This window comes from Protopterus annectens, chromosome 1.part2 (genome assembly GCF_019279795.1).
Source record: "Protopterus annectens isolate FY-2018-M chromosome 1.part2, PAN1.0, whole genome shotgun sequence".
Lineage (NCBI taxonomy): Eukaryota > Metazoa > Chordata > Ceratodontiformes > Protopteridae > Protopterus > Protopterus annectens.
The window spans coordinates 956726616-956752879 of NC_056727.1; the positions used below are offsets into that span (position 1 = coordinate 956726616).

Consider the following 26264-nt stretch of genomic DNA (forward strand, 5'->3'; position numbering starts at 1 on the left):
GGGGCCGAGCTCCCCTCCAGAGGGGGGGGAGGCAGGAGCACCCCCATCTGCATCTGGGCCTGCAAGAATCGACGCATCATCTGGTCCAAATCAACGTCAGACATGCTTCTGGTGGATCTCGAAGAGGTCGCCGAAGGAGGCCGGGAAGGCCGCCTCGAAGACCTAGAGGGAGACCAGTACTCCTCCTCCGGCTCCAGGGAAAAGCGGGGGGAACTGAGCCAAGAGGGTGGAGACCAGGAGACCCTCCTGGGAGGGCTAGCTACTTTAACTGGCGGAGCAGAGGAATGAGACTCTGCCCGCCTCTTATGGCTTTTATGCCGCTCCCTATCCTTGTGCCTCTTCTCTCTAGAAGAAGAGTCCCTCTCTCCCTGAGACACAGAGGGAGGTTGAGTCCTAGTCAGGGGAGGGGGGAACTGAAGGCAGGGCAGCCGTGGCCACGGCTGGTGCCTTAGAGGGAGAGGAGGAAGAAGAATCCACAGGCAAAAGCCCTGCCAGGATTAACTTATTCCTCCTATCCCTCAAAGCCCGGGGGTTGAAGGCCATACATACTTGGCAGCCAGAAGACAAGTGGCCTACCCCTAGGCAGAGAACGCACTGAGTGATACCATCCGCTGGGGACAGCCTATGGCTACACTCAGTGCATTTTGAAAAAATGGCCTTAGGCCCTTCAGTCATCGCACGCACCACACGCACACAGTAAAGGGGAGGGAAAAAGTTAAATTTAAACACTAAATTACCACAAGAAAAGGAGGAAAGAGGTATATAAACAAAAACTAAGGGCCTACAATGCTCACTCAACACGCAAAAAAGAGTTTTTAAAAGTTTTAAAGTTTCTTTAACTTACACCCAATGCCAAGAGCTCATCGCTAGAAGCTATCAGAAGCCATGGCAAACAAGATCTGGGGACTGGAGGGAGGTGGCAGGGCATTATGGGTAAGGGGGAGGAGCTGAGAGCTCGGATCTTTTAGCTTGGAAAGCTGCCGGCTCGGATCCGAGGAAGGATCCGATACCCACAGGTTGCTGATCAAATGAAGTTAACTACTTCAGATCTGCAGACAGTAGAGTATTTGTGGAAAATGAGTATTCACTGTACACCAGGCAGAAGAGAAGCAAATTTATCCCAATAAACAAGGAATGCTGAGAAGCAGGTGCGATATGCAATTTGTTGTATCCATCTTAAGAATATTTTTTTCCTTGAGAATCAAAGTAATTTTTTTTTTTTTTTGTGCAGAACGGGCTAAGGAGGAAATATAAATGCTTGCCCAATAAAAAGTGAGCCTGTACACAGACAGATACTCTGCTTCTCATTCTTCTGATAATAAAAGTCATAGAGAGACTTTGGAACATTGTAAAAGGTTTCACTGGCAAAGGAAAATGCTTGAGAAACAGAAAAAAGCATAGGAGTTGACTAGTTGAAATGGGAGTTCTTTGGACTTGAACCAGAGTGTACAGCTGGGAAATGCAGATGAAGACGAAGAAAAACAGTAACACTGAAATCAGTGAATAAATGTGAAATTAAAAAGCATCAATCAAATTTCTGAAATAAGGCTTTGCTAAAAAAAGGGAAAGACTGGACTTTTGTTGACTTTGTTAAACTTGCGGGGCACTGAAGAGCATACTCCACTTCATGTCACTAATGTTTCAAAGGACACTAAGTGGAGGGAAGAGGAAAAGAAAAAAGTAACTGTAAATAAAACAATTTTTTGTTCTTAACAGTTTTCCATAAAACATTTCACTACATAAATTGCATATTACATAGTAAAACATTTTCAGTTATTGTTGTATGCAATGAAGACAATAAAGTAAGCAAATGCCTTTTTTCTTCTTTTTAGTGTTAAGAAATGTAGGTATCACAATGCAAAAAAAAGATGGAAAGGTTGGACAAAAGCATGTTTAAGTTAATATGCTGTAATCTTGGGTTGCTGAGGTGGGGAACTGGGTGTAAATGTGCACAGATTATAATATATGTAGAGCTGATATATTTTGTCTTACTTTGATAGCATGGGTGATTGCATTAAGGTCCTTGGCTTAATCTAATATTTTGTGTGTGTGTAAGCATGTAAATAACATATAATGAATATAATGAAAAAGTTACCTTTAGCAAATAAATGTTCAGTTTGAGAAGTCTGTAGCTGAGGGCAAACATGTATTTTATTCTTAGGTTTCCAAGGAGACAAGCTGCAATAAAAGTCAGAGTACTTTTTATGGCTAAAAGTTAATGTTTTCTGAAAACATACAAGCTGTTTTTCACATCTGAAAGAAGAATAAAGATAAGACAAGAACAGACAGCAATTAGTTAAGTAAGGTTTTGCCTGGTTATACAGTTGTCAATTTGGCACAACTGTTCCTACTAGGAGGGTTACATTTCATTATTTGAAGATGTACAGTTATCTGAGTTTATTTTACGTTAATATGTTATGGAGTTGTTCTGTGGGTGTATTTTTTTAAGGTTTTCATTAAAACAAAATGTCTTGTAGGTTTAAATATAGATGACAAGAAACAACTGTATAAGATCAACCTGCCAAACATTAGTGGTTGCATTTAACACAAAAGTTGGAAACAGAGATTTTAAAAAAGATGTCATATATGTAATAAGTTGGAATATCAAAATGGCTACAATAAACATATTTTGGAAAGTAAAGGGCTTCACAGGTATAGAGAAAAAGGAAAGAGTATTGCATTATATTAAGAAATGCTGAATGCAAACAGCAATGTTAGAGGAAACACACTTGGAAAATAATGAACATATGAAATTGATAAAGAAAATAATGTACATATGAAATTGATAAAGGATTTCAGGAAGGATATTCAGCAGAGTATCAGGGACAAGTGAAAAGGGAGTACTTATTGCAACAGTGACAGAAGATGGAAAAGATAATAATAGGAGATCTGTAGTAGCAAGGGTTTTTTGGCAAGGGAGGATGATTATGTTGACGTGTTTATATTCCACCTTAAGAAAGCTTAAGAAATATTTGGGGGCAATAATCAGCTTTCAGCAGGGAATATTACTTATTGGTGAGGACTACAGATTGCTCAGGGGTGATCTGTGTCTCACCTACAAGGCAATCTTGGACCCTGCCCTACTTGAAATGCTCCATATCTGTAAGTCTAACTCCTCATACACTACTCGCTCAAAAGGCCTAAATCTACTATTCAACATCAAGAAAACCTGCTGGACAGACAGGTTTGTCTCCCAGAAGCTGCCCCATCTCTGGAATCGACTTCCCATAACACGTCAAACTGAGCACCTTGCTGACCCTCTTCAAGCGCAACCTTGAAGAGCGGATGGGAAACCACAATTTTTTCCCAGGGGTTCCACCCGTGTCCCTCACTGACAGGGGCGACAGGTGCTGACTGAGGTTTCTTTTTGGGGATAAACTCTTGGCTAGGCTTGGAAGGGCCCCAGAGCCATTAGCCCAGTAACCTCCTATGATCCTATGGAATTTGATTTGCAAGAGTGAATATGTATCTGGGGGACCTAGAAGGAAACATACAACTAAAATGGTAAAGATTTATGAAGACATTTATGAAAATATGAGGTACAGAAGACATTAATTCAGTAGGAGGAACTCTGAGGGAATTTACTATATTCCCCAAGGTACAATAACTGGGCTAGACTAGACAGAAATTATATTTCACAGGAACATGTGCATTTAATTAAAGCTTCAACACACATCCAATAACTATTTCAGATCATGCACCAATAGCAACTAAGATAAAAATTAGGATAATGAAGTAAAACAAATGAGACACTGGCGCTTCCCCATCTACCTGCTAAAAAGAGAGGAATTTAGTTTCTAAGAGTTATGAAAGTGAGGCCAAAGGGTAAAAATGCTTTAGTGACAATGGAGTAAGGTAAGATATGCAGATGGATGCTTGCTCATCAGATAATGAGAAGGAAGGGGAAGTTTCTATTACTGGTCAGATTTAGAAGCAGAAAAAGAAGTTGATTAAAATAGATAAAAAGGAGTAAAGGCTGAACTGCAGTATTTGTTCTTTGAATGTTACTATTGTTGTTAATAAAATGTGGTGTTTGTTGATTTTTGATTAGTGCAAGTCTTTCTGATCACGTTATTTTTTTACTAGATTACAATTGTTATCAATTTAGGGGAAACAGGCAGGTGTATGTAGGGCTAAGGATATTTTTTGGAATATGGATTTGGAAACTTGTTCTGGAATTGCTATACTGGCATCCTTGAAGGTTACTTTCTTGGACACTTCTGACACTCCTCCAGGATATGCAGTTTTATTGGAATGCTGTATACATACTGACATTTTTCTGTTAACTGTTTTATTTTTTAGTACTAATATGATTCCTCATTTATGGTTGTCCAAATATCTGGATGTTGAGAGCTTCCTTTCTTGCAGTGATAGCTGGGTATTTTAACTGAGCTTTATGAAAAATGGCTCGAGGAGGTAATGATGTTAAAGAGTGTCTTAATCTTTTAAAGAATTTTGATCCAGTTAAAAGAAAACAGGGACAATACTTATAGTAGGGGTAAATATGAAACTAAAACTGATTTTTGTTCGTAGTCCTCCTTTACTAGAAGTATAAGGAGGTAGGCAACAGATGTTTTTTTTCAGACTATGTAGTTTTGTGGGTCCTTTTCAAAAATGATGATGCTGTTCTGAGGATAATGAAAAGGGTCCATGTCTTACTGCAGGTCATGTGCAGCTTGAGGCAGCAGCTGTTCTATGATCATACAAACATGAAAAATATTTACATTTCTTGGTAGGAGTAGTGAATAGCATATAAGGAGAAATATAGGCAGCTGTATTCTTGGGAAGAAAAGGAATGATTGAAACATAAGAAATGTGAATACAAGGAATGGTATGCACAATCTGATATGGCCAACAGAAATAATGACAGAAGCTGCTATAGTGTTAAGAAGTTGTTTTTTGACATGAAAAAATTGTACACTAAGGATACCTTAATCAAATAACAATAATGTGGGAAAGGGACTTGAGAAGAAGTTAATCCTTATTTAGCACCTACTCTTCAGACAGAATAGGAGATATGAGAAGTGTCTGAAGGTCATGGTGAGGTATTCACTGATAAAGATGACATATTTTGACAGGTAGAGGTGTTTTTACATACACTTACATGGTCCTGTTTGTGGTTTCTTTCTCAGTTATGGGAGGTTCAGTAACACAAAGTATCAAATGACAGATAAACCTTTTATACCGGAAGAACTGAATAAGGCTTGATACAAGTGTATAGTACATTAGGTGAGGATGGATTGAGTTATTTTTATAAAACTATACTTCATCAAGAAAAAACAGTGTGTTCTGCAGATTCTGAAATGACATTTTCATCTGGGTTGCTTCCAGAGAATGTTTACAAGGGGCTGGTAAAGTTGATGTGGAAAAAGAAAGAAGAAAGAAGTAATTTAGAGTTCTGGAGAACTACAACTTGAGAAATGTTGATTATAATATTCTGATGAGTTTACTTCAGAATAGGATGAAGGGACTGAGTAGGCTGTTAACCACAGGCATGTATGGTGTCTCTGGTAGAGATATAAGAAAAATGATATTCTTAGTGCGGGAAACTGTTACAAGGCTTCGAAATAAGAAACTGGAGGGCTACTCAGTTGTTTGTGAAATTATGAAAGCATTCAGTTAGAACATGAAAGTATCTGGGATATACTGAGACGGTATGAGTTTTTCTGGAAAGATTCAACACCTTTTACACAATATTTATTCTGCATCTAAATGCAGTAACATTGCAGGTGAACAGAATTACATCCTTGGCCAGAATACTTATCTCCACAGGTATTCTGGCCCCCTTAACTTTGATGTATGCAGATGATTTTGTTTTTATGGTAAGTCATAGGTCCTGGATCGGGCCAAGTCCCTATTGAATGAATTACAGAAAGTGGGTCTATCTATTAATAATGATGAATGTTCTGTTTTTGGGTATGCTGGGGTGTTTTTTTTAATATTCTCTTTCTCTATGACTTGTGTTAAGGTTCTTGGAGTTTCCTTTGGGACTGAGTAGGTAGTTTCCAATCAATGGATCAGTTGTTTGGATGCATCACAGTTAATTGTATAAATGTGCAAATGTTTTAGCTTAACTTTCTATAAGAAAGTTTATTTATTATATTTCATTTTGATGGGTAAACTGCAATATTTGGAGTATTTTTTTTGTGTTTCCCACTGCACTGGGGGGAAAACGTAAATGAACCTCACTTTTCAGTTATTTGGGAATCCTGTTTAAATCCAGTGAAAATAAATGTTTTATATAATAAAATATTTCAAATAAGGCAGAGCAGAAAGGGTTAGGGCCTCTCTATCCAGTCTTCTTTCTTTATTTTGTTTGTATTCTTAACTTTTGTATTGAATTTTATTTCATGCTTTTTATGTACTGATTCTCTGCCTATGGTTTACCAGTAATTTAACAAGAAGTTATACAATTTTCTTTTCTGATAGGGGGTGAAACCCAAAACACTCTCATGTGCAAGAAAGCAGTTGGAATTTTTAAGAAAATTAAACTATCTTTAGACCACTTTCTCCCAAACAAGGAAATTGTGACATTTAGAAATGTGGGGATTTGTTTTTAATTGACTATGGTGGGTAAATTTATCTGATTTTATTAAGCACAACACTGCCAGTAGGAAGTAAAGACTTCTAGGATGGGTGGAATATACAATTGTGTTTTGAGGATTTTCCTTAGGAAAATTAGATATCAAAGGAGGGATGAAATATAAATGTTAGGAAGATACTTTATCTCATGCCTTGTTGAACTGCCCTAGTTATGAAATTTTTTGATAAATGTTCCTGTTTTTGCCCATCTTTTCCTACTGGGGAAGTAACTTAGGAAAAGATAGTGGGTTTATGATAGTTTATCGAATTACCATACCATCAAACCCAGGAACTTCGAGATGAGAATATTGAATCTTTCAAACTTTGCATGACCTAACTATCACAATCCACATTATCGTAGGGAAGACAGGCAGCTTTGTCTTCCCTTTGATGATGTGAATTGCAGTACATGCGTCTAGTGATGTTTTCAAGTTCTGATGTTCTCATATCGACATTCCTGCGTTCAACAAAACAGTAATTTGACAAACTAATATAAACCCAAATATAGTATATGGCCATTGTGATACTTAGGTGTACAATGGGTGAATAGTCTTGACAAAAAATATCACCTGTTTATGTTTTTATGGAAAGAAAAGAATGGGGAAGTATTTTATAATTATATTTGGGTTTCAAATGTATTATTTAAGAAAATTCATTTTTTGTTATAGGTAAAAGGCTTCGTAATATCCTGCAGTGCTTACATTATTTGTCTGTTTTTATTATCTATTTTTTTTTTTTTTTGTTTATGACTCTGTTTTTTTTTTTGTTGTTTCTTGCCTTTACTGAAGCTTTTATTTATTTATTTTTTTGGCATTACTGTTTTTAATAAAACCCATACCCTTTTCAACAAGTGCTATGGAATCTTTCACATTCACCTGGACTACCACAGATTTAGGCAGAAAATGTCTCAGTTTAACATCTCATCCAAAGAATGACACATTCAGGAGTGCATAGTGTAGCCCCCCCCCCCCCCTTGCAAAGGGGGAACTTTAACTACTTGGAACTCTGGCCAAAATATGACTGAAGTTGCTGAGTTGAAGGACAGATGTTATGAATATGGCTACAGCAACCCCCCCCCCCCCCCCAAAAAAAAAAATCAATGAATTTCCATAACTGGAAGGATTCTCCTGTATACTACAAGGGTCCATATTAGTTCGCCAAAATCTAATTCCAGTGAACACCTATTCATCAACCCCTAATCAGCGAAAATCACTTCAGCGATTCGCTGAATTTACTAAGGGCAAAGATGTAGTTGGCCAGCTACAGAACTTTGCCCTTTTCTCCACTGTAGTGTGATCTTGGAGTCGGTACATACAGTTGGGGGGTGTGGGGGGTAAAGCACCCCACTTGGATGGCTTCGGTTCATTTAGATGTTGGTCCGTTGTGCTGCGGGCAAGTATTTCCTTGCCCTTAGTAAATTCAGTGAATCGCTGAAGCGATTTTTGCTGATTAGAGGTTAATGAATAGGTGTTTGGCGGAATTAGACTTCGGCGAACTAGTACAGACCCTTCTACAAGTCTATGAAAAACTTACCACTGACAAAAACAACAGTGCCAGTTAATCCCATCAAATGTTACTTTCAGATAAACATGTATAAATGTTAATTAAAGATTCAAACAATGAAAAAGAAACATCACATGCTGAAACACTCAATCACAGTCAAAAATAAACAATGAGCCAAGCAACTAAAATATGAATATACAAGCAGTACTTTACCAGGTCTGGAAGAACCTTCTTTTATCCTCATAGGTTTGGCCAAGTTCACTCTGATTGTTCTTCCAAAGAGTTCAGATTCATTCTTTAAAATTAAATAAAAAAAGGTAATACCTCAGAAGATGCTTTCACATGACAGGACTGCATGTAAAGAACAGCTCTGCGTATGTAAACTTACCATAACAGTAAATGTTCAAAAATTCACTGCTGCAGTGGTCTTAGCTATATGGGTTTATATCTTACTAAGGATGAAAAAGTCAGCCAACTCCCAAGGTTCCAGAGCTTCTAGGCACCTTCCACCTGCTCAAACTGCATAGACAGACTGGGAGAAGGAAGAATAAGGGTCAAGAACCCCTGGAGAATGAAACTAGCAAAGCTTGCCCTAGACCTGGAGAAGGAATCCAGTTTATAGTGCTTTGGAAAAGATTGCACATATGACCAAGTTGCTGCTTCTAGTTTACTTGTAAAATCCAACCCTTTCCAAAAAGCCACAGATGAAGCCATAGCACTGTTAGAATGTGCCTTATGCCTGCCTGGAATAATTTTATTGTGGATGTAACAGAAAGTAGTAGTATGAGACAACCATTTGGAAATAGTTTGTTTTGTCACCAGCTGTCCTTTTTTACTTACCTTCACATGAAATGAACAACTGATCAGAATTTCTGAAAGATTTTCTTTTCTCAAAATAATACCCAAGTTGTCTGTGGTCATCCAGGCTATGGGGTATCCTTTCCCCTCATTTTTAGGTTCTGGGGAGAAGACAGGCAAAATAATACCTTGGCTTAAGGTAAACTGAGATATGATTTTAGACATAAATAAAGAGTAAGTTCTTAAAAAAAATTATCGTTGTAGAAAATGAGAAGTTTGACCCACCATAACAGCTTGCAACTCAGATACTCTTCTTATATTGTCAGTTTGTAAGCAAGTTTTCCATGTCAAGCACCTTGAGTCAACCTGATGAGCTGGTTCAAATGGAACAAGAGTTAGTTTTTCAAAGACATATCAAGATCCCAAGGAGGATCCACCTGTTTTCTAGGAGGCTTCATATGCAACATCCCTTTCAAAAACTTTTTTGACACAAAACGGCATCAAAAGAGGGGTGTCCATGAGTAGACATGCTGAAATATACCCTTAGAATAATCAAACATGCTGCTATCAACACAAAGAACTACAAATGCACTTAATAAAAGCAGATGGTTTACGTCCATCCTTTCAGAGACTAATTCAGTTGTGAGACCAATCCAGCTAAGCAACACTTAAATTTAATCAATCTCAAACAATGCATGCTCTCTTCCAGGATCCTTAAATCCAAAAACATATCTGACTACTATGCAGTTTTTCTTCTTCTTTTGGCTGCTCCCATTAGGGGTCGCCACACCAGATCAACTGTTTCCAATTCCTCCTGTCCTCTGCATCTTGCTCTGTCACACCAACCACCTGCATATCCTCTCTCACCACATCCATAATCCATTATCTTAGGCCTTCCTCTTTTCCTGTTAACTGGCAGCTTCATCCTTAGCATCTTTTTCCCAATATACTCTGCATCCCTCCTCAGCACTCCTCAGTACATGTCCAAACCAACGTAATCTTGCCTCTCTGGCTTTGTCTCCAAACCTTCCAACCTGGGCTGACCCTCTAATATACTTATTCCTAATCCTGTCCATCCTCGTCACACCCAGTGCAAATCTTAACATCTTCAACTCTGCGACGTCAAGCTCTGACTCCAGCCTTTTTGTCAATGCCATTGTCTCCAACCCGTATAACATAGCTGGTCTCACTACCCTCTTGCAGACCTTCCCTTTCACTCTTACTGGTACTCGTCTGTCACAAATTACTCCTGACACTCTTCTCCACCCACTCCATCCTGCCTGTACTCTCTTCTTCACCTCTCTTCCACACTCACCATTACCCTGAACTGTTGATCCCAAGTACTTAAACTCATTCACCTTCGCCACCTCTACTACCTGCATCCTCTCCATTCCTCTATCCTTCCTCTCATTCACACACATATATTCTGTCTTAGTCCTGCTGACCTTCATTCCTCTTCTCTCTAGAGCATATCTCCACCTCTCCAGGGTCTCCTCCACCTGTTCCCTACTCTCACTACAGATCACAATGTCATCTGCAAACATCATAGTCCACGGGGACTCCTATCTGATCTCGTCTGTCAACCTGTCCATCACCACTGCAAATAAGAAAGGGCTCAGAGCTGATCCTTGATGTAATCCCACCTCCACCTTAAACGCATCCGTCACTCCCACTGCAGACCTCACCGCTGTCACACTACCCTCGTACATATCTTGTACCACTCTTACATATTTCTCTGACACTCCCGACTTCCTCATGCAATACCACAACTCCTCTCTAGGCACCCTGTCATATGCTTTCTCTAAATCCGCAAAGACACAATGCAACTCCTTCTGACCTTCTCTGTACTTCTCCATCAACACTCTCAGAGCAAACATCGCATCTGTAGTGCTTTTTCCTGGCATGAAACCATACTGCTGATCACTAATCATCACCTCCCTTCTTAACCTAGTTTCCACTACTCTTTCCCATAACTTCATGCTGTGACTGATCAGTTTAATCCCTCTGTAGTTACTACAGTTCTGCACATCACCCTTATTCTTAAAAAGCGGTACCAAAACACATTTTCTCCATTCCTCAGGTATCCTCTCACTTTGCAGATTTCATTAAACAATCTAGTTAAAAGCTCCACTGCCACTTCACCTAAACACCTCCATGCTTCCACAGATATGTCATCTGGACCAACAGCCTTTACGTTCTTCATCCTCTTCATAGCTATCCTTACTTCCTCCTTGCTAATCCACTGCACTTCATGATTCACTATCCGCACATCATCCAACCTTCTCTCCCTCTCATTCTCTTCATTCATCAACCCCTCAAAGTACTCTTTCCATCTGCTCAACACACTCTCCTCGCTTGTGAGTACGTTTCCCTCATTATCCTTTATCACCCTTACCTGCTGCACATCTTTACTAGCTTGGTCCCTCTGTCTAGCCAATCGGTACAGGTCCTTTTCTCCCTCCTTAGTGTCCAACCTTTTATACAACGCTTCATACGCCTTATCCTTAGCCTTTGCCACCTCTCTCTTTGCCATGCACCTCATCTCCTTATACTCTTGTCAACTTTCTTCATCTCTTTGACAATCCCACTTCTTCTTCGCCATCCTCTTTCTCTGTATACTCTCCTGTACTTCTTCATTCCACCACCAGGTCTCCTTGTCCTCCTTCCTCTTTCCAGATGTCACACCAAGCACGCTTCTAGACATCTCTCTTACTAGCTCTGCTGTAATTACCCAGCTATTCGGTAACTCTTCACTGCCACCCATTGCCTGTCTTAACTCTTCCCTGAACATCACCTCACAATTACCCTTTTTCAATTTCCACCATTTGATCCTAAATATACCTGAAAATCAGATCAAAATTTTTGGTGGCAGCATGAAATCTTTGGAACTCCTTAATACATAACCCCAAAGCACTGCATTCCCATGCTTCAAAAAGCTCTGAAAGTCACCTACTTAATCTGGCCATATGTACTTCAGCAAATCAAAAGTTATGACACACAAACATCCACTAAGCTAAACAATCTCCAACCCACAAAGTATGCACACTAAATTCAGCAAGGTCAGCAGAAAACCTATTGAAGCTTATGTACCAAAGAGTAGTAATTGTTGCTTTACTAATTAAATCAGATTCAGTGTACAACCAGCTACCCATGAGCACGCACTGTCTTTCATCAAACCAAGTAAATACATATCTCCATTAGTTTGATACAAATTATAGGTAATAAAAACAAATCATGTTGCATTTACTTACCCTGAAATTAATGCCAGTATGATGCAAGATCACACCTTGTACCCTACATTATAATTTGTGACTATCCACGTCTACTTTGGACCACACACGTAAACATTACATTATATCTAACTTCATTCTGTAATAAGGTCATGGCTGAAAAATAGAAGCCTGAAGCCCAGTCCACCTACATAAAGTAAACAAGTCATCATCTAAGCACACACTGCAGAAGCAGATGCCTGAAGAATCAACATCCACACTCTGATATACCATACAAGTTCAGCGAAATTGCAATGGTCTGGGATGGGACAGAACCCATCCTCCTCTTCAGAACCAGAAGGAGGTGACAAAAACCCATCTAACTACCTACAAAGTAGACAAACTATACAAACTCTATGAAACGTAATGCCTAATATCTGCAACTTCACTGAGACTGACTAGTCCACAAGTGGACATGTTTTTAGGACAGACCTCTAAAATGTGGTCATCTCAGACCATGTCCAAAGTTGAAAGCACTAGCATTCCATGAGGAGTCCTGAGGTACTGGCAAAACAGGAGTCTGCATCTTAGAAACTTTGTGGATGGAACTAAGGAAGCAACACTGCTTTACGCTTAGGAACATGAATCATCCCATAAGTAGGCTTCTTCTTCTTAAAGAAACAGAACAGTCTAGAAGAAATACATAAAGACTCCCTATGGTGGGCATCCATTTCTTTTTTTCTTTTTTTTACAAAGTCTCAGACCCAGTCATGGGAAGTGTGCTGAACAGAATGTCACCCAAAATGGGACAACCAGAATAGCCTGCCCTAGTTCATCCTTAACACAGCACCCTGTTTCAAGCCACAATACCAGCATATTCACATACTCTTTATGCTATTCAAAAACACCCACTGAGAAATGAGTGGTGCCTCCACCAAAGATTCCTGGACCCTAAAAATCAAGGAGCTCTTCCAGCTTTTCCACAGCATGGTCCACAAAAAAAAGATGAGATGCCACAAGCAATTAAGAGGCCAAGTCACAGAGTAGAAGAAGCGTTTATATTCTTGTCCACTCTGTCTAAAGTTTGGATTCCTTATCAGATAGAAACCTGAAAATATTAGGAGATTTCTAGGTCCTATGCTGGACTGAAGAGATGACATTTGTCCTAAAATGCTTAGTAAGGATGCCATTTAATTCCATCGGGGTCTGCCTTCTTAGGGGCACATGGAATCTGAATGCATTTGCCTCCAGCGCTTTTTTTAAGAGAAGGCCACAGAGAGCTTCACAAGCCTTGGTATACTATCTTCAAAGGTGGTGTCATCATGAAGAGACACATGGAAGAAAGGTCTCATTTATCCTCGTCTGTATCAGAAAAAAGGGGACACAATATCTTTAAAATTACCTTTCCAGGAGAAGACTGGGAAAGAGAAAGAAACCGTAAACCCTTAGTCCAAGGCTTGTGGGGGGTAGCCTGACCGCACCAAATGTGCAAAACAATAACTGAGCATTCCTCATTTCCAGGATGGCACATCAAGACTTGAGCAGCCTACATGGAGCCTCACACTGATATCAAACTACACTCCTCTAGGAATATGCCTCAACATTTGTAAGGAGAGATCCTACCACAAATAAAACAGCACATATGCATCTAACAACTGGGGGATCTCTGTGGGCCTACATGGTGGAATGGAACCTGCGCAGTCCCTTCAATGATCACTGATGACCCCCATTCCTCAACTGGAGGGAGCAAGAGAAACAAACTCCCCGAGCCTTAGTTCAATCTCTACACCTTTTCCAGAGTACTCAATTGCTGTTTTGCAAATCATCCAATACAATGATATGGTGAGCTGGCTGAGAGTCATCAATAACTGGATGCTTCATAGAGGGAAAGTCTGTCCGATGATGCCTGGGACACACCTCCAAGATGACTGCCACAGATACCCTTCTCCTGCTCCTCTTGTCATCCATAGACAGTGATCACAAATTCAGTCTCTTGCTACATAAGACAGAGTGAGATGGGATATCACAAGAGAACATAAAAGCTATCTCAGGGACTGGATTGTGACAGAATGCTTTGGCCAATGAACCCCTAACCTTCTCCCATCTAAATAACCCTGACCCAAATCACACAAGAGAATTCATGCCAATACTTCCACTGGCCACTCTCCAATACCACCATACACCTCAAAGTTATGCAAGCCTCAAACTTCTCCTTCTCTTCAGGTGGGTAAAAGGAAGAATTTGTGGCAGTTCTCCATATTGTATGCCTCCCCAGACAGTACAAATAGCATCAGTGTGGCTTGTGAAAAGACAACTACATGAACACTAGGGTTACTGGGATCTTGACAATGAATACAGGAACTTTCTAATAACTTATGTAAGGACCAATATACAAACTGTGTATCTAGCAGAAAAGAACTACATAGAGTAGAGGCCAAGAGTAACCTGCTAGGCCACAATGTAATGTCACAATGTTTATATGTTCATAGTTACATACTAGGCTAATGATCACTGGGGCCTTTATAAGACTAGCCAAGCATCCCAAATGTATGCCACAACTTTACATGTTGGCCTTTGTAAGTCTAGACAGTCTTCCCAACTGTATCCCTACAAGTTTATAGGTTCATAGGTGTTTACTAAGCTAATGACTACAAGGTCCTTTTAAGCCTAGCCATGCATCCCAAATCTCTGACAAGTTCTGATACCCTTGATAAGTGTAAGCATGGGTTTGGGAGATGAACCATTTACAGGTTACGTGTGTCCATTAGAGACATAGGTGCCAAACCAGGGATGAGTTTTCAGTTTCCCATCCAATTGCCCAAGTTGCACTTGAATTGGGTTAGGGAGGAATTCTGCTTCACATGGATGGGGAGCCTATTCCATAGATGGGGTAGTCTCTGGGATATATACCTATCTCTCCAGCAGGTCCTATTTATATCACAGGCATGGTTTAAGTCTTTAGAACAGGTAAGTCTGGTGCTGTTTGTTTTGTGGATATGTAGGAGGTCCATCAGAGTGGGGTCTGACAATGCCCTGTATGCTAGGCATAGATCTCCCCTCAAAAGCCTGTAGGAAACAGAATACAGGGATAGGACCTTCAGGCAGTCTGCATAGGACATTTTACTTATGCCCTGTATTCTTTCAATGAGGAACCTCTGTGGACATTCCAACTGTTGGATATACCTGGTTAGGTGCATACCAAAGGGGGTACTGTACTCAATTATAAGTCTGATGAAAGCCGAATACAGTGGAACAATGACTTCCTTGGACTGAGATGCCATACCTTTGTTTATAAGTTGCGCAACATAGAATGACTTCCTCACCACTGTAGACACGTGATGGTCAAAGGCTAGACTATTATCTGTGTGTGCCCCTAAGTCTCTGACTACTGGGTCAACTCTAAGGGGTGTGTTGTCAATATGATAGTTACCATGGATGAATGATTTCCCAAAGGATACTATTATGCATTTCTTGGAATTTAGATTTAGTCCATGGCTCTGACACCATTTGTTTGTCTGTGTCAGGCCCTCCTAGAGAACATTCGTGCCAGTGTGAGATTCAATGACAGCTCCTAATTTGTAAATCATCTGTAAATACATTGGCCTTGACTTCAGAGAAGTGAATGCCGAAAAGGAGCAGTCCAAGGACTGATCCCTGAGGGACTCCACTTGTGAGTGGCCTCTTTGTAGAGGTGGACTCCCTAATTCTAACTTCCTGGGTTCTGTGAGCCAGTTGGCTATCCACTGGGTGACATACAGGTTTGTGCCTAACATCTTGAGTTTGTCAACAATACCCAAGTGGGGTATTGTTTCAAATGCCTTGGCCAGATCAAGGTAGGCAATGTGAATGATTATGCCCTCATCCACTGCTTTGCTGACCTTCTCAAAGAAGTCCACCAGGTTGTGAAGGCATGATCTGCCCTTGGCGAAACCAAACCGGGTTGGATCCAGTGTCTGGTGGTTTACTACATCTCTAGTAATCATCTCCATGATAATTCTTTCCATGACTTTACATACAAGACTGGTGAGACGTATGGGTCTGTAGTTTTCAGGGTGTGTAGATGGCCCACCTTTGTGCAGAGGGATGACTGTTGCCCTTCTCCATTCATGAGGCATGAAGCCTGTTTGGAGGCTACACTTCAACAGTAATTTCAGAGGCCCTGATAGATTATGTTTCATGCTATTTAGAAGGCATCCTGGGATATTGTCTGGGCCCACTGATGCAGTGTTCTTGGTCTTAGAGAGAGCTTTAAGGACCTGTTCCCTAGTGATAGTAAGGGGAGTTATATTTGATGACATTTCCTGAGGGAAGGTTGAGGGGAGAGAGGGGTAAAGTTGGAGCTGAATTTATCAGCCAGGAGGTTTGTTATATCTTCTGGCTCAGTATAGGTGACTCCACTTACAATGAGCTCTGCACACAACTGTGAACTGCCTTTGAGGTTGTGGACATAGCTAAAGAATGCTTTGTGGTTGTCCTTGGCCTGAGAGGCCAAACTTACCTCAAATTTGGCTTTGGCAGACTTTATTTGTCCTCTGAGTTGTTTATTTAGTTTGATGATATTCTTTTATCCTGCTGGGTGCTGCGCCTCCTAATTTTTGCTATGATTTTCTTCCTCCTGTTATACAGCCTATTGATTTTGTGATTCTACCAGAGTGGCTTGTTTTTCAGTTAGTTCTGGACTTCTTTCTGGTGGGTACAGCCATCTCTATGCAGCTATTAACATGCTTGTACAGGGTTTCTGTGAACAGTTCTGCATAGGCAGCAGTGTTCTCAGGGTTTATAGGGGCTTGAAATGTTGCCAGGTTCTCACTTAATAGCAGGAGGTTAGCCTTCTATAGTTCCTGAATATTCTAGGTTTAGCTGGGGGTCCAGGTTTTATTTTTACTTCAAAGACAACCATTTTGTGGTCTGACCTTACCAGGGAAGGCATTACAATAGGGGGTGTGCAGCACTCTCTCATATTAGTGAGGACCAGATTCGGTATGGTCGCATCACTGGTTGGTGTACTAACTATCTGGTCCAGGGAGTTTGTGTTTACAAAATCTAGGAATCTCTGTGCATGTACGTTTGGTGTCGTACAGGATTCCCAGTTAATAGTGGGGTAATTAAAGTCACCCATGAATATGGTATTGGGTTGAATGGTTAGTGTTTCTAATAAGTTTAAATATATGGTATGGGTTTCCTGGGTCATAGTGGAGGACCTATAGCTTGCAAGGAAGTGGAATTGGATTCTGCCTATGGTGATTTGAACATGGAGCAGCTCGAGCACATTGTCCTGTTTGACCAGCCTTGAAGTATATTTATTTTTGATGTAAATAGAGACACCTCCACCTTGAGTCCATGCCTGTAAAGTAGCTGGCCTAAAAGTGTGGAAGGCATTATAACCTTGCACTGTTGGTGTGCTCTCCACGGCTTTAAACCACGTCTCAGTGACCACACATATTGTCAGCACTCAAGGGAGTGGTGTTTTTTTGTTTAAACTACTAGCATTGAGTAGTAATGTCTTTAGATTTTCTTGGTTTTGCTATGTCAGAAGTACTTTCAGTTTGGCATTGCCTAAAAAAGGCACTATGGGGTAAGACAATGTTTTAGCTAATATTCAAAAGCCTAGGGGGGAGAGGTGCAGACCATCCCTGGCAAAGCAGCATGGTCTGCCAACCATCTCCTTCCATAGTAATGTCTTTCGGCTTTTCCCGGTTAGGGGTCGCCACAGCGGAACTCCGGTCTGCTCATGATTGGCAGTGGATTTTTACAGTGCCGAGTTGCCAGCCCAACACCCAACCTTCAAAGAAGGCACACCCATTCATGCACTCACCTACCTGAATGTCTTTTTGCATCACTCAACCGCGGGGAGGACATGCAGACTCCACGCAGAAGGCGCTCCAGCCGAGAATCGAACGGGAAAACCTCTTGCTGTGAGGTGACAACGCTAACCGCTGCACCACCATGGCCCTATTTTGCAACCCCTTACAATGACACCAGAAACCAAGTCGATTATTAAAGTCAATCATCTTTTGTTCGTACTGTGGCATCATCCTTGGAGAAGGTAAAATGCTGCTCAGTGGTTGGGTCATACCAGCATGAGAAACATATCCCGAGAGGTCCATGATGTCTTTCTTCATATATAGTCTAGGAGGGAACTTCTCGGGTTATTTACTCCCACATGGACTATGACTGAGTCGTATTGGTAATTGTGGTCCAATAACCTGAGTATGTGAATAATGTGCCGGGTCCTAGCCACAATAACCAACTGACCATGACTTTCTCCTTACTCAGCCTGGTGAGAGGGACATTAGTGTGTCTCACGATGGAGTCTCCAATGACTAGAATGTTGGATTGTGTGGTGGCTTGCCTTATGGGCTTAGAGGTGGAGGCTCCATGAGATGTACTGTAGCTCTATGTGTTGATGTGGGTGTTGTTTTGAAAGAGCGCATTTGAGGCTGCTGAGGGTATTTGTTATATGTACTTCATCTAGGAGGTCTTTGTGGTTTAGGAAGGTTACATTTAACTGCCTCAGGATATGTGGGTCAATATGTCTGCTTTGAATTATGCGTGATTGGTGCAGTGTGTGTATTACTGACAACCTTACTGACATTAGGAGTACTTTTATGTGAGAGTTTTGCCTCCAGTGATATTGTGTAAATACATCTCTCACATACCATATCAGTTTGTTTGAGAATTAACTGATTGTCAGTAAACATGAGGCAATTTCTATACTGCCTCAGGATGCCTATATCAACCAAGTCAGTAACGGAGACAGTAGGAAAGTTCATATCCATGGAAACAGACCTTTTTTATTGATTAGACAGTTGGAGTGAGAATATCAATCATTGTCAGGAGTTCAGTTTGCAACTATGGAGACAGTGCTTGTCACTGCAAACTTGTTGTCCTATGGGCGACTAGGTATTGGAGAAATTTAAATTGTGCATTTAGAGGAAAAATCTCATTCAATGTATCTGAGTTTGTACAGAGCACTGCCAAATACTTGAGGGAAACTAATACATAGACCCTGAACACTTAAGGTTGAATATTTAGGCAGATATTCTGAGGTTAGAAACAAATCAAGCAGTACTTACTGAAAGTAAAGAATTAGATTTTCAAGAATGATGAAAAGAGGGGAGTCACATGCATGGCTACTGCCTGGCTACTACTAATCCTGGTCTCACCACAGCTTCACTCTGTTGGGATACAATGCTCCTTTGCTTCTTCTCTCAGCAGAGGCAAAATGTTAGCACCAATCCCAGGATGAGAATCAGGCCACAGCCTGTTTGGTGATCCACAGTGTTGTCCAAGATAAGGCAAGGGTCATTAGGCTTGTAGCCTTTTCCTGATGGATGCCTTAAATAGCAACCAGACCAATAAGGAACATTAAGCACAGACACTCACTCTCCAACCAGAAAGTCAGGAATCAATTCACTCTGCTCCTTCTCTCACCAGAACACGAATATAAGCACAGACTCCAAGCTGTCGCCTATAAAGCAGACATTTGGCTGTCTCGTGATCAGCAGTCTTCAGGAAATAATGTCCCTGTACTCCTTCTCTCACCAGGAGAAAACAGAAGCACTAAACCCAAGATGACCACTTGCAATTGATGTTTAAAGGTAAGATGAAAAAAATGGTTTATCCTAAGCACTGCAGTGTGCACTAAGCAGTTGGATATGAAAGTCGGTAACTTAAGTTTTAGCTGTCTAAGTGGAGAGCCACTATTTTTCAAAGAGCAAGACAGCTAGATTGAAAGGGGTGGGCACTTTTGTATTCTGGTGCTGTGGAATACAGTCGGATGGCCAATATATTTAAATAGTTGAAGGGGAGTGATTTCACAAAATGATAATTTTGTGCTTACTCACACCAGCCAGTGAAAGGAGAGAGGGAAGGAGATATATAGTCAAATTAACATAAGGGCAGGCAACTAGAAAGACAGTGGTGTTTAAGAATACAAGAGTAACAGGATGGGAGGGTGGGAAAAATCTGCGACTCACAACAGACACAGCTATGGTCTCTTTTCAAGTTTTAATATGCAATTACAAGTGGAATACAAGTAAAACACAGTGCAAAGAAAACAAATCACAATATACAAAATAGAAAAAGGCAATAAAGTAATACAAAGTACAAGAAATCAAAAGCAAACTAACCTTTCCCTTACACCAAGCTGTGGCAGACTGTGGGCAAGCTTTTTCCAGTAAAGTTTTGACATATTTTATTTTACCCCTTAAACAGAAGGTTTAGTTCCTAGCTTTACCCCCTCAGTTCACAGATGATTAACCTTAACTGACCTGTTCTAACATGTGTGACTCCTAACTCCTAAACTTAGAGGTTATTTTAAGGAGTATATGTAAGCTAGGGCAATATTTACAGGCTGCCTCTTGTCCATTAGAGGCATAGGTGCTAGACCTGGGGTATATTTCTGATTTCCCATCCACTGATCAGGTTTCTTTTGAATAGGGTTACGGAAAGCTCTGCTTCACATGGACTGAAACCATGTTCCAGAGAAAGGAAATTCTCTGAGTCACATACCTGGCCCTCCAACGTGTACTATTTATGCCACAAGCAAAGTTTAAATGCTTGGATCAAGTAATTCTGATGCTACTTGCATTGCAGATATGCAAAATGTCCATCAAAATAGGATCCAAGGATGTCTTGTATGCCAGGGATAGATCACTTCTCAACAACCTGTAAGAAACAGAGCATAGAGAAAAGAGTTTTGGGGCAATCTACACCAGACATGCTGTTTATGGCCTGTATTTTATTTTTTTTTGTGAGGAACCTCAGTGGACATTCCAGTTGTTGCATGTGCCTGGTCAGGTACATACTGAAGATGGCATTGTACTCCGTGATGGGTCTGATGAAGGTCAAATTCAGTGGATCGATGACCTTCTTGGAACTAGATGCCATGCCAATGCTTATAAGTTGAGCGACACAATGATTTCCTTATGTTACTATCTAGATACTTAACCAAATCCCTAACTTTCTTAGTCTGATCTTTCAGTACACAGCAGAATGTATAGATAAGATGGGGAAAAGCTTCTAAAGCTAAATTTACAGTAAGGATAGGCAACTAGAAAGACACCAAGTTTAAAAAGAGCAAGAAATGGGTAGGAGGGTGGGAAAACTTCAGCCTACAGATTTTTTTTCAAAACAGAAAATCAAATCAGTAAATAAAAAGCAAAAACAGAACAGATACTGCAAGAAGACATATCTAAATGGCTAAAAAAATAACTGCAGATATAAAGAAAGAAAATAAAATTACTTCCTTTGCTTATTTTCTGTTTTTAAGCCTCCATCAGAGCCAAATAATGATTTTTTTTGCAAATGCAGGCCAAGCCTTATGGGAAGACAAGGCCAGGCCACACTGTTCTGTATTGGATATCAATCAAGGAAACAAAAAACAATGCAAAACAAGTGAAATCTGAAGCCAAGGTGGTAAAAAAGTTTCCCTGGATTAGGAGTATATCAATCTGTCACCTAGATGTTCACACACTCACAGGTTGCACCAAAAAAGACCTAAAGATTTCTCAAAACAGGAAATCAAAGCAGTAAAAATAAATGCAAGATAAACCCAGAAGACGTACTGCATAAGGCAGATGTAAATGGCTAAAAAAGGTAAGTGTAGACACAAAGAAAGAAAATAAAAGTACTTCCCGTGCTTATTTTCTGTTTTTACAACTCCAGCACACAGCCAAATAATGACTGCTTGCAAATGTAGCCGCATCATCAGGAGACATGTACTACCTGTCTGTGGAAATCTGAAAAATCTCAAAAGTCTGCCAAGCTGATGATATCAAAACAAGGAAAACCAGAATGGTAACCTATTTCAGGGGAGCTTCAAAAGTCAGTTATAGGCATTACAAACTGGTATTCGTTAAGATATACAGTGAATGTAAAAAGTTTACACACCCCTGTTAAAATGCCAGTTTTTTTGTGATATAAAAAAATGAGACCACAATAACTCATTTCAAAACTTTTCCCACCTTTAATGTGACCTACAACCTGTACAATTCAATTGAAAAATAAACAAATCTGTTAGGGAAAAAAATATAAAAAAAATAAAAAACATACAATATGCTGGTTGCATATTAAACTAATACTTTGTTGTGTGTGCACACCCTTAAACTAATACTTTACTGAAGCACCTTTTGATTTAATTACAGCATTCAGTCTTCTTGGGTAGGAGTCTATCAGCATGGCACATCTTGACTTGGCAATATTTGCCCACTCTTCCTTGCAAAAGCGCTCCAAATCTGTCAGACTGTGAGGACATCTCTTGTGCACAGCCCTCTTTAGGTCACTCCACAGATTTTCTATTGGATTTAGGTCTGGGCTCTGGCTGGGCCATTCCAAAACTTTAATTTTCTTCTGGTGAAGCCATTCTTTTGTTGATTTGGATGTATGCTTGGGGTCACTGTCGTGCTGAAAGGTGAAATTCCTCTTCATCTTCAGCTTTCTAGCAGACGCCTGAAGGTTTTGGGCCAAAAGTGACTGGTATTTGGAACAGTTCATAATTACCTCCACCTTGACTACAGCCCCAGTTCAGCCAAAGAAAAGCAACCCCAAAGCATGATACTGCCACCAACATGCTTCACCATGGGGATGGTGTTCTTTTGGTGATGCGAAGTATTATTTTTGCACCAAACGTACCTTTTGGAATTGTGGCCAACAACCTTGGTCTCATCAGACCATAACACATATTCCCACATGCTTTTGGGAGACTTGATGTATTGTTTTGCAAATTTTAGCTGGGCCTGAATGTTTTTCTGTGTAAGAAAAGGCTTCCATCTTACAACCCTACCCCAGAGTCCAGACATATGGAGAATATGGGAGATTATTGTCACATGTAGTATAGAACCAGTCCTTGCCAGATATTCCTGCAGCTCCTTCAGTGTTGCTGTAGGTCTCTTGGCAGCCTTCCTTACCAGTTTTTGTCTTGTGTTTTCATCAATTTTGGAGGGACGTCTAGTTCTTTGCAACATCACTGTTGTCCCATATTTTGTCCACTTTTTGATGACTGTCTTCACTGTGTTCCATGGTATATCCAATGCTGTGGAAATTTTTTGTACCGTTCTCCTGACTGATACCTTTCAACAATGAGATCCCTTTGATGCTTTTTAAGCTCTCTGCGAACCATAGCTTTTGCTGTAGCAGGCAACTGAGTAAATGTCAGGAAAATCCTACCAGGACAGCTGAACGTTATCTGGGGTTAATCAGAGTCTCTTTAATTGATGGCAGGTGTGTACCCAAGAAGACTGAATGGTGTAATTAAATCAAAAGGTGCTTCAACAAAGTATTAGTTTAAGGGTGTGCAAATACAACAAAGTATTAGTTTAAGGGTGAGCACACATTCAACCAGCGTATTTTATGTGTTTTTATTTTTCCCTCCTAACAAATTTATTTGTTTTTCAATTGAATTGTACAGGTTATAGGTCACATTGAAGGTGGGAAAAGCTTTGAAATTATTTATTGCAGTCTCATTTTTTAATATCACAATAAAACTAGCATTTTAACAGGGGGTGTGTAAACTTTTTATATCCACTGCAAAGATTTAATATAACTAAAACACTTTAGAATAACTAGTCATTAAAATCACCAGTATAAATATTTTTACCTTCTGAAAAGAATAAAAGCAGTTTATTCTACACCAGGTTTTATAACAGATAATAATTTCTACACAATTCTAGTAAGCAATTTCTTTTATATCTGGAGCTTTTCTCCTTGGGTCTCCACTGAAAATAGGCCACCAGCTCAGTTGGACTACCCTGTTAACAAAAAATACATACAAAAATAATAAATATTCCCTTTGTGATGCAGAATGTTGTGCACACTCCTTACATTTTTGTTTTTGGAGAAGGAACAGATTAAATCCAATAAAATGTCATGTTTTATACCACTCAGATCTACAAGATAAAAATAATTGCTCAGAATTACCAACCATATTCATGGGATTAATAAATCATCTCTAATGGCTGGTTTACATGGGCAGATTACCAAAAGAAAATATCTCTCTTTATAAGAACTACATTTAATTCTCCTGGATTCCATGTACTGGAGTGGCTAGAAGATGATTTTAGATGAAGAAATAGTACATTCAGCTAGTACTATTAAGAAGGCAAATCAAAATTATTCAAACTTGTGCATTTGAGGAAGCGGTTCCTACCAGAACATGGTGTATATGATGTTTCTACAAATGATACATAAAAATCTTGCAATTACTAGTTGTAACAAATTTGCTAAGATTCTATCCTGAAACTACATTTAAAAGGTAGCATTATCACAATGTATTAAATGCCTCATCTCATGTTTAAGAGCATTACACTGTCATCAGGCTAAAGAGACACCAAACAGTTTTATGTGTTCCATACTGTATTCAAGTTAGAAACCAAGATACCATGTATAAGGCATCACATGCTATGAGAAAGCAATATGTAGTATACAAAAGATGCCCAGTGAAACAGGAGGATTATGTATCATCAAGTAAATTCCATGTGGGTTCTAACCCTGACAGCATAATTTTAGGATGTAAATCAAAAGAATTACTGGAAAGTACTGAAAATGACAGAGAATATAAAAGTTATAATAAACAGCCTACTTTAAGTGCCAAAATACACAGCTTTGTGAAAAAAATAGGCAAGAGTAAGCTGGATTTTACTGGATAAAAGTGACAAAAGAACCAAGGTATTGGGCGCAAATAACTAGAGAGGATAAGGTAACAGAGCATGATTAGCCCAAGAAGTTGTTTGGACTGTAGGTCAGAGAGTGCCCTCCTTACCAGTGATTGATAGAGTAGAGGCAAAGATAAAGGGATACAGAAGTACTAACTGAAAGACCTGCCCTGGAAGAGTTTTAGTCGAATCTGCAACAAAAGCTACTGTTACAAAAGGGTTAAATAGTAGGACATAGAAAATACTGAACAATAACTATAAGAATCAATCAGAGGAAGTTAGAAACGACTGGAGAGACAGACTGGAAAAGCAATTTACAAGAGAACAACAAGAGGACAATGTCCAGAAGGTTTAGGACCTTTGCTTGCAAGTGTTTGCACAGGTATTTTCCTACTCCAAGCAGACTTCAAAGAAATTTTCCTGGGGTAGACAGTAAATGTTGAAGTTGTGAAGAGGAAGAAAGAAGTAACTGGGAACATATTTTTGGAAGTGTAATGAGACTGCAGATTTAAAAAATTCCCTATAGAGAACTCTGTCAGGAATACTGAAGGAACAAATGGTTGTAACTAAAAATTATTCTTTTGAGTTTGGAGCATGATCTGAATTCCGTAGTCAAAGTAAGGTCTTAATAACCTTAATTCTATTGCCTGCCAAAAGGCAATTACTAGAAATTAGAAATCAAAATCTAAGCCAACTGTATTTGAATTACAAATATTGTAAAAGAGATAAAAGAACTGGAAGTGGGATCTTTATAAAAAGGAAGGAGCAAATTATATAGAAGTAAATGGAATCTGTGGGAACAATACATGCAGAATAATGTTCAACAGGAAGAGTGAGGTTTAAGGGAAGGCAGGAACTGAGCATTTTATGTAAGACAGTTGTTATAAAATAGAAAATTTATACAAAGTATAACATAAGTAAATTAGAAAAATATTAGTATGAATTGTTTTGTTTTTTATTAATGTTTATGTGCCTACACCTTAACTGATAACTTAACAAAGATGTTAAAATATACAGTTTGCAATTGGTCTACACATACACACACTGATGACACAGTAAAGTGCTATCTTAAGTAAAACTCTGCTATAAAATCTCTCATTTACACTCTCCTTCTGTCCATACAGCCCTTAACAAAAAATACCCTCCACCCAAAACTGGAATATGGACTCCCACTACTAATCTTTCACTCTAGCTACGACACACATGATAAATAGCAGAAAATAAAATGTATAGACTTGCTCTACTAGCAGAAGCTTAAAGATCAACTTTCCTTCTAGGCACAACTTCTGCATAAAATGCTAAAAGAGGATCAATGTCCACCTTTGAAAAGAAAACAACTCCTTATGTACCTTACATACCCCAGATGACACAAGTTCCCTCAGCCTGCCAACCCCCCCTTTAAAACAGTCATTGAAGAATGTGCTTTCTCTAGACTTGGTCCAGCATTATGGAATAATCTCACCACTGAAATAAAGTGCCTGAACTCTCTCCAGAGTTCAAAACAACACTTGCTGCACAC

At 39.6% G+C, this 26264-nt stretch overlaps 1 protein-coding gene across 1 annotated transcript in view; it reads right to left on the bottom strand.

Annotated features, from left to right (window-relative positions):
* The window catches only part of PPIE (peptidylprolyl isomerase E), a 619697-nt gene that overhangs the window by 433380 nt on the left and 160053 nt on the right, over window positions 1-26264 (bottom strand). The window contains exon 5 of the mRNA XM_044059910.1: window positions 8299-8380. Within this exon, the coding sequence (XP_043915845.1) occupies window positions 8299-8380 (82 nt within the window). The remainder of the gene's footprint in view (window positions 1-8298; window positions 8381-26264) is intronic.